The 16932-nt window shown below is 36.7% G+C and overlaps 1 protein-coding gene across 1 annotated transcript in view; it reads left to right on the forward strand.

Moving 5' to 3' along the window:
- OCA2 (OCA2 melanosomal transmembrane protein) overlaps window positions 1–16932 on the forward strand; it is a 165436-nt gene that overhangs the window by 77391 nt on the left and 71113 nt on the right. The window contains exons 14-15 of the mRNA XM_015851083.2: window positions 2943–3081; window positions 10502–10634. Of these exons, the coding sequence (XP_015706569.1) occupies window positions 2943–3081; window positions 10502–10634 (272 nt within the window). The remainder of the gene's footprint in view (window positions 1–2942; window positions 3082–10501; window positions 10635–16932) is intronic.

Raw genomic sequence — 16932 nt, forward strand, 5'->3', positions numbered from 1 at the left:
TTGTAGCTCCTCATCCAGATGCTGCTTGAACACTGCCAGGGACGGAGACCCCACCACCACCCTGGGCAGCCATTCCAGTGCCTGACCACTCTCTGAGAGAAAAAGTTCCTTCTTATGTCTAATCTAAACCTCCTCTGGTACAACTTGTGGCCATTTCCTTGGGTCCTGTTTGTTGCCTGGGAGAAGAGGCCAATCGCCTCCTCATCACAACCTCCCTTCAGGAAGTTGTAGGGTGCAATGAGGTCTCCTCTGAGCCTCTTCTTCTCCAGGCTAAACAATCCCAGCTCCCTGAAGTTCATAAGGCTTGTGCTCCAGACCCCTCACCAGTTTAGCTGCCCTCCTCTGGACATGTTCCAGAGCGTCAATGTCTTTCTTGTATTGAGGATCCCAAAACTGGACACGATACTCGAGATGTGGCCTCACCAGTGCTGAGTACGGGGCCTCATCCATCTCTTCATCCTGATTAGGCAGTCTATAACAGACCCTACCCCAAGATGTTACCCCTGCAGGTCTTCCTCCTGACCCTTACCCACAGACACTGAACTTTATTATTCCCAACCTCAAGCTCTTCAACATCAAAACTCTCTTTAATATACACCACCACCCTTCCTTCCTCCTCTATCCCTTCTGAAGAGCTTGTAACCATCCATCACAGCACTCCAGTCATGGCAGTGGTCCCACCATGGGTCGGTAATAGCAACTAGGTCATGGTTTGTCAGATGCACAGTTGCTTCCAGCTCCTCCTGCTTGTTGACCAAGCTGCGTGCATTGGTGTACATACACTTCAGCCGAGTCATCTGCCTCACCCCCAGCTCAAGCACTGTTCCCCTAGGCTCATCTCTTGTAAGCCCTGTTTCATCCTGTTTTATGAGGTAGTATAAAACAGTAAAAAAATCCAACAACCAGAAAAAACAACAACAACATAAAATTGCAAGTACAATTTATTCTGGATTGGGAAACAGTTGGTAAATGGAAGCTCCATTTGTTTTCTGTCTGGTTATATTTTGAAGAGATCACTTTGCTTTACTCCAATTAATGATTTTACCTATAACAGTAAGTAAATATTAAACACTAAGTTTTATTTATCTCTGTTGCAGGATATTTTTGTATTAAATGCAATCGGGAATGAATTGAAAGCCAGATGTCAGTGCATCATGAGCTACTTTTCACATGCAAAGCTACTTCTAGCATTTATTCTATTTTATGCCAAATGCATTTGTAACAGCAAAGAGGCTGCAAATAATTATCATGGCAAAAATAAATTTTTCTCTCTTCTAGGCCAACAATTGCCTATTTCTGAAACTTCATGATAGGGGTCATTTATTTTTGTTCTTATCTCACTGCCATTGTCTTCAGTCTAAAGCTTTGATCCATCGCGCTGTGCTGCCATTGCCATGGAAATAAAGCCTGCAGAAAATGCTACTCATTCTGTGCACATGAAGATTTAGACTGTCATTAATAAGATGTAAAACACGACGCTAGTTTCTCTCTTCATTTTGCAGCAAACTGATAAAAAATAATAGCTAACATTATCAGCTATTGTTTATTTTAAAAATGCTTTGTTTCTGGGAACTGAGAAATGCTGTAGTTATTTACACGTGAAGCTATATAACTGGGCTAAGTTGACTGAGAAAGTTTAATCCACTGGTACAGTTAACATACTGAGATTGTGCTGTACTTCAGGACTGGCCTTTCTTAGAGTATGTCTGAGATTAGTTCTTCAAGTTACCACTGGACTTGTTAAAGAAAACCCTCACTAACAACAGAAAAACAAACACAAACACTAAAAGAAAGTTAACTTTAGAAACACTGGAAATAAAGGAGCGAGGAAGTTCAGCATACAAGTTGTGGTCATGGTATTGTGCCCCAACTGGTACAAATGGGCTAGCTCTACTGTATAGCACATTTCAATTGCATAATTTTACACTGTTAGGGGAAATAAATATGTTTTTGTACAGTTATTTCATTCTGGACTTTTTGTCTACTGACATTTGTATTGGCTGACAGTGCTTTTTCCAGTTTTGAAATTGATACTCCTGGTGACAGAGTAAGTGTGTTAAGTTAAGCTTCTGTGCTACACTTTTCTCTTTGAAATATAGGTTTTAATAATATAGACTTAGAGCCATAAAGCTCAATTCTTCCTTCAGGGAAATGACTGGCAGTGCTGAAAGGAATGAGATCCTGAGGATGAGCTCACTGCCCAGGCTTTTCCATACCCTATATTAAGTTGAAAGGGGCAATAATATAAGCACAGATCCTTAAAAAGCAGAGTGGATTTTCTCTTTTATTTTCAGGGTTTTACTCTGACTGGTGCACTGTGGTCAGGAGTGGGTATCCAGGATATATGTTCCCAAATCACCCTGGCCTTGCACCTTCAGCCTTTAGGGAAGGGGGAAAAATGGGAAAAGAAAGAACTAGGTAAACCTAGGCTCAAAAGAGGTCTCTGATATATGAATCATGGCTGATAGTTATCCTTTCCTCTGCTTCTGCTCCCCACATGACAATCAACAACTGAGGATGAGTGCAGAGCCTGTGGTTGCCCATATGTTGGTGTCACCTGGGGATCATGGCTTAGGAAGGATATAATGAGGATGTTGTTTTAAATTTGAAATGCAACTTTCTGTAGAGTCCAATTTGTGGAATGGATTAGAATGCTTCTAATCAAATGCTTTTTAAAGCACATCAATTTCATTGCCACTGACTATTGCATTATAAATGTAAAATATATGCATATTTTACATTGATAGCTCTATAATTACTGGAATGCTTATATAACTAAAAGTTCAGTCATGCACACACACATAAACACACACACATATTAATTTTAACATCTTGCAGTTTTTCCATTGGAAGAACTTTGTTTTGTAAATTCTATAGATTTTAAGATTTAAGGGAATTTGATCATAGGGTAAGATGTTTATTTCATTTTCTTTACACTGCAGGCTTTGTGAAGTACTAAATCTTGATCCAAGGCATGTCCTGATTGCAGAAGTAATCTTCACAAATATTGGGGGGGCTGCCACAGCTGTTGGGGACCCTCCAAACGTGATTATTGTTTCCAAGCAGGAGCTGAGGAGGCAGGTAGGTATTGCAAGCTGCTTTTCTGCTAGAATTAAGTTCTGATGCTGATTTACGCTGTGATGAACTTTTTATTCCCCAGACAGCCATGTGAACAGAACACAAACCATTTGTTCTGCCACACTATTTCTTTCTTAAAAGGATGATCAGACAGAGCAGAGCGATCTTCTGGGGGCAAAACTGTGATGAAGAATAGACTTCTTGATGAGGGTTGAGAATACTGGTTTCCTTTCTATATTTTGGGGGATTTTCCTTGTTGGTGACAGAATAAACAAATGCAGAAAGTTTCAAAAGGAAGAAATAGCCTATCACATGCAGCCCAGCTGCAGGTGGTGTCTTTGTCCTCCAGTTATGTCCCTTTTGGGGTATGGAGATCTGAGTGGGGCTTCTGCCATCCAGCATGGGCACAGCTGTCTCCCACCTTCTGACCCCCAGTGGTATCCCTAGGCTACAATGGGGGATTCTAACTTCCTTCTCTTGCCTCTTCTATTTGTGGATAAAATTGTTTCTTCATTATACTGGGTGACTTATGCCAAAGGGAAGGTTACAGTGCCAGGTGCTGGGTGCAACAGAAGCACTCCAGACATCTGCCAATAGAAATGTGCCGTTCCCAGTACCTCCTCCCACCTATACAGCCATCTCCACCCTGGAGGGACACCAAGCATGTGTCTTCTATTTTACACAGGTGTCATAAACACCATTTGTCATTAATGCCACACAGAAATTCAAAGGAATTTTATGGTAGCATATGGGCTAGCATGAAGATTTCTGTGCAAGAGGAATGAGGGATTTTTACTATATATATATATATATATAGAGAGAGAGTCAGTTGTGTTTCTGTTGTGTTAAAAAATATGTATTTTCTAATTAACTGCATACACTCAAATTATTTAAGTACTGTCCAGGTTGGAAAATGTCTTTGAGAGTTGATAGTGTTGAATTAATTAAATGTTTACTCTCAAAATATTTGAAAGGTACTGCAATTAGTTTTGTTGAACTGTGACTCTGAAGACTGTATTATTCCTCACTAAAGATCTGATAGCTAATTTTTACATTTTTAAATCTAAAGTCAGTCCAATTATTTCAACTTTCTTTTCTAAAAGAAAATAATTAGTACCTGCCACAGAGGTCATTTTCCAAAAGAGTCAGGAACTCATCATTTCCATAGAAACTTTAGCAGAGGCCATAAGCACAGGAAGTAATTAAGCCATCACATTGAAAGGAAACAAATTGTTATTTTACTTGAACGTGGTACTGATAATTTTAGGAGGACTCAGATCTCTAAATACTACAGCCAATGTGACAAATGCAGAGTTCCAAATTCTGTATTTGAAACAAGCAGAAAAACTTTGCAAATATTTTATCTCTGGAGTATTTTCAGATCTGTGTTGGTTTGCAGAAAAAAGGACATCAGAAAATAGACAAGACCATGAGACTTGTTCTTCTTTTCTATGTTCTTACATGTTACATCTCCATATCTAAATGAGAGAAGGTCAAAGACATATCCTTGGCTCTGAGGAGGCATTTCTTCTGTCTTCACTGTTTTTGTCCCCATTGCTTATAGCTCAGGTTGTCTAGAGGAGATCTGCCTGGGAGTGTGCTAAAGTTTAAAGTTAGGGCAGGGTAGGACCATCTGGATTCCTGCAGTCTCTGCAATTGGACTGATTTCTCAGATCTTGATTTTGTCCATCCTCATTAGTAAGCTCCCTTTTATTCAGTAGATGAAATGTAGATGTTGTCTTGTTTAGGAAACTAGTTATAGTAACAGGTGCTGTGAGGATGAGATATGGGATCAAACCCAAGCCTGCAATTAAAATGTATGAAATGCCTGCTATAGTTTGAGAAGGTACTAGCAGAAAGAGAATTCCTGAACTTTTGCTTTTGTACCTTGACATCTAAAAGTAGACTGGTGAGGCATCATGTAAGTTTACTTTCTTAGTAAACCTTTGTTTGTTAAATAAACACAATGAAATACAGCCTGGCTACTCTGAGTCCCATTACTGTGTCTTAACATTAGAAATGCTTTGCTCTTTGTTTACTATAGTTCTGGAGAGAGTTTTTTTCCCCCTAAATTCTGGGGAAAACTCATGTCGTTTAAAAAAATATTTTGAGAAGTATATTTATGTGAGTAAGATTTGTATTACAAGTTACTCATTAAAATGTAAGAATAAATATGCTTATTTGTCTTGAGACAAAAATAGATGCTAAAGGATTTTTATTTATTCAGTTATCTATTTTGTAGTAGTGGTTCATTTATAATGCTGGCATTTCCCGTACCATCATGCCTGGAATCAGTGGAGCATTTGCATAATAGGAGAGGAAGTTCTTCTTACTTTGGAATTGGAAGAAGTCTTAAGAATACCATTTATGTTGTGATATTAGGCAAGGAATTATGAAAATAAAGAGCTTTCATTACTAGCAAGTGGAAAACTCAGTGAATTCAAAATTTTTCAAGTGTTTATTTCTTTCAGAATATTACTTAGTGGCCATTATTAGCAAAATTATATTTTTATCTTGAAGCGATACATGCTTCAAACTTTGGGAACTTCATTTTAAGCACACAGCATGGCACAAACTGGTTTGAACCATTCACTGCTTTCAAAAAAGTTCTCTGTCTTTGGGAATTTCCTGAGTATCTGCAATCATAACTTTGACGTCAGAAATTACTTGGGCTCTAAGCTTAGGATGTGATTACAAAATCTTAAGAAAATGAATAGTAAAGAGTTTTCCAGAGGAAAATGGTGTTTACTAGTGTTTCAAGCTTCGATATATCTAAAAGTGGTAATGATAAGAGTAAAGACAACTTTAGCTTATGCTAGCCACTGGATTATATTCTCTTACAGGACTCTGACTATTTATAGTGTTGGTATGAAGCACGCTAAAGCCTGTGCTTTTTATCAGATGTTTTCAAAAGATATTGGACATTCAGAATTTTACTCAAAGTTATTCTTACCATTTGACATGAGTTCCCCAGAAAATGAGCAGCCATCAGGATCTCCTGTCCTGCATTAAAGAAACTTTCGGTCTTTGTGATGAAATTTAGCATGCTGCAATGTTAGTTGGTTATATTTCAAGACAAATTGTAGTGACAAAAATCTATGAATAGAAGTAGATAATTTTGACCCGAAGAAGAGAGAAAGTCCTATGTATGAATCTGTGAATGTATTTCAGGCAGTGGCAGACTGTGAGGTGGATTCCCATAGTTTATTAGGCTGTTTTTGTTGAGTTTGCTGGATATGAACTTGGTAAAACTTTCAATCAATTTGAAAATTCCTGTTCTTTCTGTCAGTGTTTCATTGATTCCTTTTCTCAAGAAAGATGAAGCCCTAGGTAAGGTACATGAAGTAAAATGTACAGCTTTATGGCAGATTTCAGATTTTCTTTTCATCTCTGCATGGTAGTAATTATGAAAGAGTACAGTGCAAGACAAAAAAAGGGTGCTCATCAGTATCTCAGATAAGCATTACCTAACTGTGTTAGACCATCAATGATTTCTGTCTCAGCAACATCACGAACATGTCCTCCTGAGACAACATAAATCTCAGTCACTTGACTGGAAGGAATGTTTAAGCCAGTGTTGAAATAATAAATTACTCTCACTCTTCCTCATTTTATTGGTTTTAAAAAATGTAATGAATGGCACTCTGAGTAGAAGCACAGCATTTACTGACCTCTGAATTACTGTACCTAGCTATATATATATATATTTATCTTTGCTCTAAAGTGGTTGCATTGTTGTTGCAGAGTCTGAATTACTAGAATGTGATTTCACACTTACAAAAACAGTCAACCCCCAACCTTCCACACACCCTTGGACAAACAACCACAATAGACTAGGATGAAAGAAAGCCGGTGTTTACAGAAAACAGAATGATGCTTCCTCCTAGAGTGAAATTGAAATATTTGACTTTGTATTTATAACCATAAAGCATAGAAAGATGCCCAGTGTTTCAGGTTTGAGTCTGTAGGCAATGGAACCTTTAGGTTGTTGTTTTGTTAAAATGAAATCTTTAGATTTTCATTGTTGTCTGGGAAACAGGAGAAATTTAACACAATCAGCATAGCCTCAAGTAAGGGACATCTGAAGCGTGCACCGTATTTATCTGATGGATTGAAATCCCCTGGAAGAAAGAATTTCTTATCTATTGTGCAGAAAATCTTTATGAAAATCATATTTTGTTGTATGCAGCAAACATGTGGAGCACTTAGAAGTGCTTTTTATAAATGCTGAACCCTGGCCCCAGCAGTGCAGAGAACTCAGGAGGTACAAAAAACACATGGAGCATGAATATTTGCTCTGCGTAGCTGTTGCATGCCCTTACTAGAGAGTGGGCAAGGGAGCAAGAGCAACTTATTAAATGTGCCACAACCTTGGGATCCTCTTCTATGTCCTTTCTATCTGTAGTACAACATAAACCCCTTGTTACAGGGCAGCAGGAAGACCAGGGATCTCTGTTGTGATAGTTTATCTGTCAGAATAACACAGCAATGCATCACCCCATTCACAGAATGTGGTTTTGACAGTCTCCTTCCTCTTCATCCCATTCCCTTTCCTCTTTTCTATTTTACTTTTCAGAAGATAGCAGAAAGTTTTCCAAGAACTTGCCAGTTGACTGCTAATTATCTGGAAATGTCTGGTGTGAAATCTACCTGGTCTGGTCATGAAAACATATTCTGTGTACTGGAAACATATTCTGTGTAGTTGTGCTAAATGTCCAGCCCCAAGCGTCAGAATGTGCAGAAAACTGATTTCCAGCATGAGTCCTTTTGACATGAGGAACAAAAAGGATTGTACTTGGTGGCACTCCTTCTCATATACAGGGTACAAGTTTCACAAGGTGCAAGTGACTATCAGGTTACATTTATATACACTGACTCTTGAGGGTCATTGGAAGTAGGAAGTGAGGAGGAAAGCTGGGGATGAGGTACAGGAAGAGAATTGGATCCAGCCTTGTGGTATCACGAGCAATATCTCTGTGTAAACTCTGTACTGAAATAAATGTATTCCATGTCACAAAATGATTTGTTTCAGATGAATTGGAAAGCTGTTTTGCAGTCGAAGCAGTGCAGCATTGTTTTTTGTTCCCAAAGGTCTTAGATGCAAGAAAAATCAATGGGGTAATATTGTGAAGTTCAACAAAATTCTGAATCTCAGACCAGCTGCTCTCTGAAAAGTCTGAGGAAGCTCCCAAATAAAATAAAATAAAATAAAATAAAATAAAAGCTCCTGATGTCACAAATTAAGTAGCTTTTTTTTTTCTTTTGTGATGGTGTCTGCAAATCACTCTTAAAGACTCATTTGTGTCAGCTTTTATGTCATGAACTGTGTTAATTCTAATTTTTAAGAGTTTGTGACCTCGATATCATTTCAATTCCTTTCAACTGTCAGTCAAACATTCTTATTAACCTCATTGTTTCTATTTGTCTTTGAGATTGATGTGATTCTCCTTTCCACAGAGAAATTTGTTTTGTGGGTTTCAAGCAGCAAATTTCTTGTGCTGTATCTTTTGTTTGAGAAGCTTCTGCATTGCAGCACTTTAATAGCAAAACACAATTATTTTGCATTAAAATTGCTTTTTGATATTCAGAACTTCCAGGCAAGTGCCTGTGTAAATCTTAGTAACTGTGTTAATAGAATTGACATGAAACTTACATTCTGATATCGTTTCATGGGAATATCACCAGCTTGAACTCCAGAGTTTCCAAGGATTCTTCAGGTTCCTATTTCTTTTCTTTATTTCCAATAGGAGCAATTAGATTAACGCCTGAGTATCTCTGAAGAGAATACTCTTCCTGGAAATAGGTGTTCTCTTTTGCAATGTGAACACATTGCTGCCAGCCTAAGGAAGATTTGTGGCTGGTTATTGTCAGTAGGTCAGGTGCAAATGTAATTTTTGAGGCTTTTGTAACTGTAGGTTGGGAACATTCTGACTATCTCATCTTACTGTATTGCTCCTCAACCAGCTATTTCCTGGTCATTTTGTTATTCAGAAGATAACTTTTTATTTTTTTTTTTTCTTTCCAGTCAGCTTTAGGCATAACAATTTCATACTTTTAGTCTTTTTAAATCTTATGTCTCAGGTGTACATATTGGTGCTTGAAATTTATTTAATTGTGCTTGCCTGCAAACCAAGGATTTTATTTTTTTTTTCTTAAACAAAAAACTGCTATCTGGCTATGAAAATTCTTTATGGCTCCAATGAGGTGGGATGGGGAAACAACGACTTTTTCAATTTTTAAACTGGAAATATTTCCGTACATTATTTTACTAGGAGGCAATACAGAACCCAGATTTCAGATAGTAAGTCCCTAGTTGTCTTAACACACAGGAGGTAATATCAACATGTGCTGCATGGGAAGCTGTTTTGGTTTTGTACTGGTGTTACAGAAGGGTCTTTAAGCTATTTAAGCTATTTGGTGCAATACAAGCCACTTTTGTATAAACATAGGGATATGGCACAGGGAGATCCTACTACTTTCTAGACGCCCTAGGAAATCAGTGAACATTCTGAAAATTCAGTTTGGACAATCCGAGTTATCGAGGGCTTTGGTCATGCTTTCTTCCAAGTGTCAATGCTCAGCAAGGGTCATCATTTCAGACAAATGTTCTGTGAAAAGAAGACAGTTCCTTGCTATCTGTACTTAGACATGATCCCTCTTCAAGCATCGTGACTAACTTGTTTTTGGGAGGCCAGTCCTGACTAAGTAAAAAAATTCCAGCCCAAAAGCTAACCTTGGTACTATGCTACAGTGGGTGTATTGCAAAACTGTGCAATATCTCAGTTGAAAGGGTCAGGAGGTCATCTAGTCCAATGTCCTACTCAAAGTGTGGCTAACTTAAAAATATTAAGGAAAGTGTTAAATATTGATTTTTATAGTTTAAAACAGTAACTTTTCAATGTAATGTGTTTACTTTTTTTGAGAAACTCATAATTAAAGGGATTTATTCTGATAAATTTAAATAAATATATTTATTATACTTGAAATGCTGTTGATATACACTATTTTTACTGTAAAAGAATATTATGGACTTTGTTTCTGATAGGATTATTGTAAAATCCATATTGTTATCTGTTCAGGACAAAAGGTTGGTCATTAAAATTTAACTATTTCTATGATTCAGTATGATTTAAAATGAATTTAGAGTGATTTAAGTGATGATTTTTTTTTTTTTTACTTCTCTGTTTTAGGAAACAAAATATACTTCAGAATAACTTGTAATGTTATTTTTGAGCTCTCTGAATTAAATTGTAACCTAGCTAGTTTCCTTGAAGCAGATGAAATGTAGCATGTACTGTACTAGAGAACTTTATTGCTTTCTATTATTATTGATTTCTAAAGTGCATACAGTTGAATACTTTACCCTGTATGCATTATAGGAAAGTAACTGATTTTTAATTTAGGTTTTCAATTTTATTTCCAGGGATTGGATTTTGCAGCCTTCACAGGACATATGTTTGTTGGAATCTGCCTTGTTGTTCTGGTCTCCTTTCCTTTTCTTGGACTTCTTTACTGGAACAAAAAACTGTATAATAAGGAGCCAAGTGAAATTGTTGGTAAGTGTGAGCATTAAAATGTATTTATAAGCATTATTTTGAATAAGAACATGTCTCAAACAGGAACTCAACACTGTTTTCTAATCGTGTCCTCAGAGAGAAGTGCCCATTTTCCTTCAGACTCTCAATATCTAATTTTAGTCATAATTGTAATTTGTTTTTTAATCATGACATTTTCTGACTTCTAGAAATGGATTTCTTTTTCATGTGCTAAACTTGAGGTCTTCATACAAATTATTAAATATATTTCAAAATATCTTTCATCATTTATAATCAAAAGCTTGAACCCTGGGTTGTTCTGTATCACAATAAGTACCATATGCTTAAGGAGCTAAGTTTACAGATTAACTTCAGAAATATGCCACGTTTCCCTAATGACAGGCATAGCGCACTGATGCCATCCCCTCACCACTGTTTTTCTCCCACTGGATTTTTTCATCAGTCTTTTCCTGGTTTGTGGTCATTGAAGATTGTTTCTTAAAGAGTAGAATAATTTTTCAACTTTTCCCAACTGTAACTTTATCTGCTGCATCATTTCTGTAATTTAGAAAGATTAAATGTGTCTCTTCTCTATACTGTTCCTTTAAGTAGTTTCTAGAAGTCTTGATAAAGCTGATTTCACTGACATTTTCAATAGCTGCTGTGTATGTCAGTCCCCTTTTGTCTGTGCTTTCATGCTTTTCTATTTGGTGATTTTTAAATTTTTTGCCATTAATTTCAGGCTTGTGTTTGAAAAGTGAAACTTAATAATAATCCCCAAATGTTCAGTTTCTTTATGTGGTGAAAGATTACTCAGGAAGTATGATTTCTTGGTGGGTTTGTACAAAGATAGCTGAATATAGCTGCTTCTTTTGCAGGATTGTTGGTTTTTAAATGGTATAGTTATACCAAGCCAAGTTACACCTTGGCTCCATCTGTAACATGGAAGAATGTTACAAATGAAGACAAGCTGTCTACAATAGAATGAATATATTACATCTCCTGAAACTCTATTTCTCTCTTTTGAGCACAAAGGGAGTCTAAAGTGATTGAGTGGTACAGAACTTCATGATAAGTACCTAATTTAGGCAAGATGAGTACCACTTAAGTTGAGTTGCCTCATCTCAGGGTAAACTAGTTTTAGGAGTAAGATTTTATTAAAAAAGATTAAAGTCAAAGTCTGCTCCAACCGCTCCATGTCTTTCTTGTGTTGGGGTTCCCAGAACTGGATGCAGTACTCCAGGTGTGATCTCACAAGAGCAGAGAAGAGAGTCAATAGAGATCTGGGAATCACATTTTTTTTTTCTGAAGATGAAAGGAACCCTTGCAACACCCTCATAAGTCTGCTTGCAATTATTAATTATGCATCATTATAAAAAAATCCTTACTTTTCTTGGATTGTTTACAATCCAATTTACAATTTTACAATTCTTACTTTGCTTGGAAGTTTTTTTATGAAAATCTTTTGTACTCAGCATATTTTTTTGTAACTCTTCAACCTTTTTCTTTTCTTTTAATTTAAAAATAATGAAATTGCTTTTATTCATTTCTCATTCGCTAATAAAATTGATAGCTTCATGGACATTTCCTTGAATAACTGGAGTTATATATCTAGGTCATCTTTAAACGTATGAGCTTGCAAGGTGTCCTGAGATAATCATTATCTACGCAGACAGAAAATTCATTTTATCAAATATAAACTATTTTCTTTGGGTGTTGCAGCATTATTTTCTGGACATACATTTTAGAAAACAGATGCATGTTTTCTTTCTATAAAATCTAATCTATAAAATTTTAAGCTTTTTTAAAATTTATTTTATTAGTCAAATACACAAAATTACTGTTGGATTACCTTGAGTTGTACAATTTTTTCACTGGATTATTTTTGCAAGTGCAACATTGTATGCTCTTTAGAGGCTAGCATATTTCCCTCAATTAATCTCCTGGTAATCACTGTTACTTGCACCTTAGTACGTTCAGATGTAGCTGTCTTATAATTGGTATACCATGTGTCCTTTCTCATAATCAGCAACTCCGTTCTTGCTGCAAAGCTAATCAGTAGCTGTTCAATTAGAGTAAATGCTAAAGCAGTACTCTTTCTGTTGAAATTTTATGTGAAATGGAAAGAGAAAGCAACAAACCCAGACTTCATTAGTAGGTAGCTGTTGCATTTGGATTTCCAGAAGGAGCATAATGTGTTCCAAGGTGCTTTCAGGGGTTCTTCCATCTCAGATGGTAACGATTCTCTGATAACTCAAAATGGCTTGTTTGAAACAGCTGTTCTAATCAGCTAAGTATCTGCCTTTCCTCATTCTGTCCCTGATTAGCAATTAAGCAAGATATGTGAGACTTACCTGGAATATTACTGTCCCAAGATTGTTTCAGTCTGCTATGTTCCTTAGGCTTTTTCTGATGATTTTGGGCTATATAGCCAATTGAGGTCAGATAAGCACTAATTTTAAGAACAAATAATGCTGTTATTCTGATGATGAAGTGATATATTGATTTCAGTGCTGTAGGTTACCCGTATCTTTAAATTAGTAGCTTTTGAACTGAGTTTTCGCACTTGTACAGAAGAAAAAGCATACATTTCTTCCCCAGCAGTACTATTTACCTGCTGTGGCTTGAAGCATAACATATTATGAAAGAAAAAAAGGGTCTGAGGAACTTAGCCATGAAAGACATGAATTCAGCCATGAAAGCAAATTCTGAGCTATTGTGAGGACTTTTTTGAGTGTGACTTTCAGTTCACAAAAGTGCATCTTGTTCTGTGATGTTGGAGAAGATGCTAGAATTAGGGTAGGAAGCTGAGGTTTGAAAGGAGCATGTATCCTATTTCTCAGTAGAATATGTGAGACAAAATAAAAATATATGAGTGACAGAGGAAGTAATGTTGCTGTTCTGACCCCTGAAACATTTTCTTTTAGTCAAAGTTATTACGTTCCTTACAGGTAAACCATGTACTAGTTAGTCCCTTGGAAGCATGACAATACACTGTTCTGTTTCAGCTATCATGATGTGGAGCTGTGGACTACAGTGCCTGGAAAGGGCACTGGGTGACGTGTAATCTGGTGGCAGTATTATCACCACAATTTTTGCCAGAGAATTTAAGCTTTCTCTTAGTGCAATGACTGATTTAGCACCAGTTCTCCATTTCTACTGTGTTGCTTGCTTGTGTTCCTGACCATTTTGTTTGCTGAAAAAGAGACATGCTTATTGAAGCAGGAGGGATGATGACAAAACAGGGAGCATGTTAACCTTCAAATGTAGCATCAGCTACATCTGTCTGCAGCAGCTGGGAAAATACTGCTATGATAGTAGGATTGTATGTAACGCCTACAACAGAAGAAATTTTCTAATTAATCACAGTCGTGTAAAATACTTCATATGTGGGGAAAAAAACCAAAAAAGATACTGTTTTCCTCCACATGAAATTTGCTAACCAGATGAGTGAGCAAATCTGTTTCTTCTTCTATTTGGATCTTTGCAGCTGCTTCTCTAAGGGGAAAGTAAGAGGGGGAAAAAGAAACAGGTATAAAACTCTCATTATTCTGCTGATGTGAATGCCCCTGCCTTTTGGAGTTCTGAGATGCCTTGGGTAGTGAACCCCAGGACAAGTGGTGTGTGTTAAAGGCTAGAAGCTTTGTTACATTTTCATGGTATAAACTGTTTTGCCTGCTGCTGGAGGAAGAATTTTCCTTCCTCTCTGTGCTATGAGGCTTGCCTGGGTTTCTATCTAGGTTGGTCCTTGGCCAGCTAAGCACCCTCAAGCTATAATACCTTTGAGATGATCTTTCAAATAGATTCATAGATTATTTCTGGTTGGAGGCATAGTTTATCAGTCATAGTTTGTCAGTGGGCACCTAAAAGTGCTGAAAAAAAAAAAAAAAGAAATTTAAAAATTATTTAGTTGCATCAATTGCATCAAATTGATGTGGGTTAAAGTTTTGTATTTTGCTTGGTTTTGGAGTGTTCGTATATACTCTCTCTCAGACAAGGCTCCAGTTCACTCTATGTGCCACTCCCAAAGACAACTGTTAGAAAATTACCAAGGGTTTGGACTCCTGAATGATGCATGTCCCTCCAATACTACCCTGGCTAGCTCTGCATCCTCCAACACTGTTGCATATGTTCATGCTGGGGCCTACAGCATGCTGTTCAACCTCTGGGATTAACACTGGTGGAGAACTACAGTGATGATAAACTACTGTGAGGACAAACCCACTACTATTTCAGACATTTTCAGTTGGAAAAAAAAAAGCCTGCATAGAATACTATGTTTAGGGTCTGAAGGAGAAGGCAAGAGTAGAGGAGTGACCCAGGGTGTATGGTGTCAGTCATAGAACATCAGTACAGCTTTGTGTGCTACTTTGCTTCAGCATTTAGTCCTATTTTAGTTAATAATGTTACTGATTTATTTGGTAACAGTAGGAACTGTTTCATGCTTGAATCAGCGAGAGGTAGGTCACGTACATAGCTGGATGAAATACATCAGTACACCTCTGTCCTGTGTAATGCAGGAGCTTTACTAACTGCCCGTAAATACTTCTGGTGTTTAACAGAGCTGTTGAAAGCAGTGGGCTTGCCTGACTTGGAATCAAAAGTAAATAAATACAGGTTATGGAGGTTCAGGTGACAGATCCAACAGGCAAATTATGTAGAGAATAATGACCAATGAAAGGAACATTTCAAGATGTTTTCAAGCATTTTGCTCCAAGCTAAATCTAGTTGGCAGTTGAGCAGTACACACTGCAATTAGCTGTCCTCACACAAAATGCTAAACTCATCACAACTTCTTTAGACTTCTTTTACAATCAGTTATGATTGAACTCATACTGGGAAATGTTTCTCATGCCTAGAATTGAGTTTTCTGCTTAAAAAAACCCACAACACATCACAGAAGAGAGAGATCAGCATGTTTGTGTGCATATCGGTATATACCTTTGGGTATATATTTTAATTTCTTCTCTACATTCCAGTATTTATATTAAAAATGAATAGCTAATAGTGTATGGCATAAGTAAAAAATGTTGCTTTCTTAGATGTCATCTTGGAATCTAAGATTATAACTTCCTTATACTGTATATATATATATATATATATATATATATATACATATACATATATATATATATATTATATTTTAAACAACAGTTGGACTTTCAGCTTTGAAGGAAATAGTCTTATGCTCCTTGTGGACCTGCATGTTCTTTTTCTGTTAATGTAGCTGCATCCTTGAGAGTTGTGTCTTTATGTTTGAAAATGCTGAAAAACTGAAAAAATGTCGGTCTTTCATTATTGTCACTTTCAATACGTCTTCTAATAATGAGGAATAAAAATAATTGTAGTTATTTACTTTGCATGGATCCCAATTTTTTAAACATGTTTAAAATCTTCATAAGTGTCCTCTCTGCTACTTTAGAATTGATGGATTATCCCTTTGGAAAGAGAAAAATGATGATTTGTCTTTCCTTGTTTTCAAGTGATAAGTCAAATATTCTGACACTGCAGAGTAAGGGAAATATGACAGATACATATTGTTTTCCAAGTGCGTTGATAATGCCACCAGCGCAAAAAGGCTGCTGTAATATGACTATACCTGCCTTATTCAGGAAGGAAGTATAGTACAGTGATATTTGAAAACAATAGAGAAGAACTTTACAGTTTTATTTCATACATTCTTCATAGTTGGAGTCATTAAAGTCGAGTTACAAATGGAGGTAAAATCTAAGGAACCTTCAGTTTCTTTTGTAGCACTTCTTTCCTTGGGTCTTTGTGTGCCCATACAGCAACTGTGGCACACAACTGTAGAGATATACACTTGTCAGGAAGACCTGGTCAATCTTTAGCAGCGCTTTAGTGGAGCAGTGTCAGTTTTCACTTCGATTCTGAGATCTTCTTAGTGCACACATAATAAGGGACCAATATAGGTTAACTTGCTCCATATCTGTTTGCTGCAAAGAGCTTTCACTCTGATGATTTTTCATAAGAAAGTATAATGACATATTTTCAAATTATTCTTATCTGTTTTATTTCTCAAAATGAGCTGAACTTAGTAGTCACTTTTTTTTACATTCAACCAGTTGCTAAAGGGTATGGAAAATCTGAAGTGAACTTCATTTTGCCTTGAAGTAAAGTACTGTTTTCTCTAACTTTTGGGTTTTAAGAGGTGTCCTCTTGAGGCTCTCTCTTTTCAGGATATGGGGAAACTAATCTTTCAGATGAGCTTGTAGAACTGTTTTTTAAACCTTTTTTTTTCATCACCCCTGCTATTGAAATAATCTCAGTAGCTGTTTAGTTGGCTGCAATACATTTTATG

This window comes from Coturnix japonica, chromosome 1 (genome assembly GCF_001577835.2).
Source record: "Coturnix japonica isolate 7356 chromosome 1, Coturnix japonica 2.1, whole genome shotgun sequence".
In the NCBI taxonomy this organism is placed as follows: domain Eukaryota; kingdom Metazoa; phylum Chordata; class Aves; order Galliformes; family Phasianidae; genus Coturnix; species Coturnix japonica.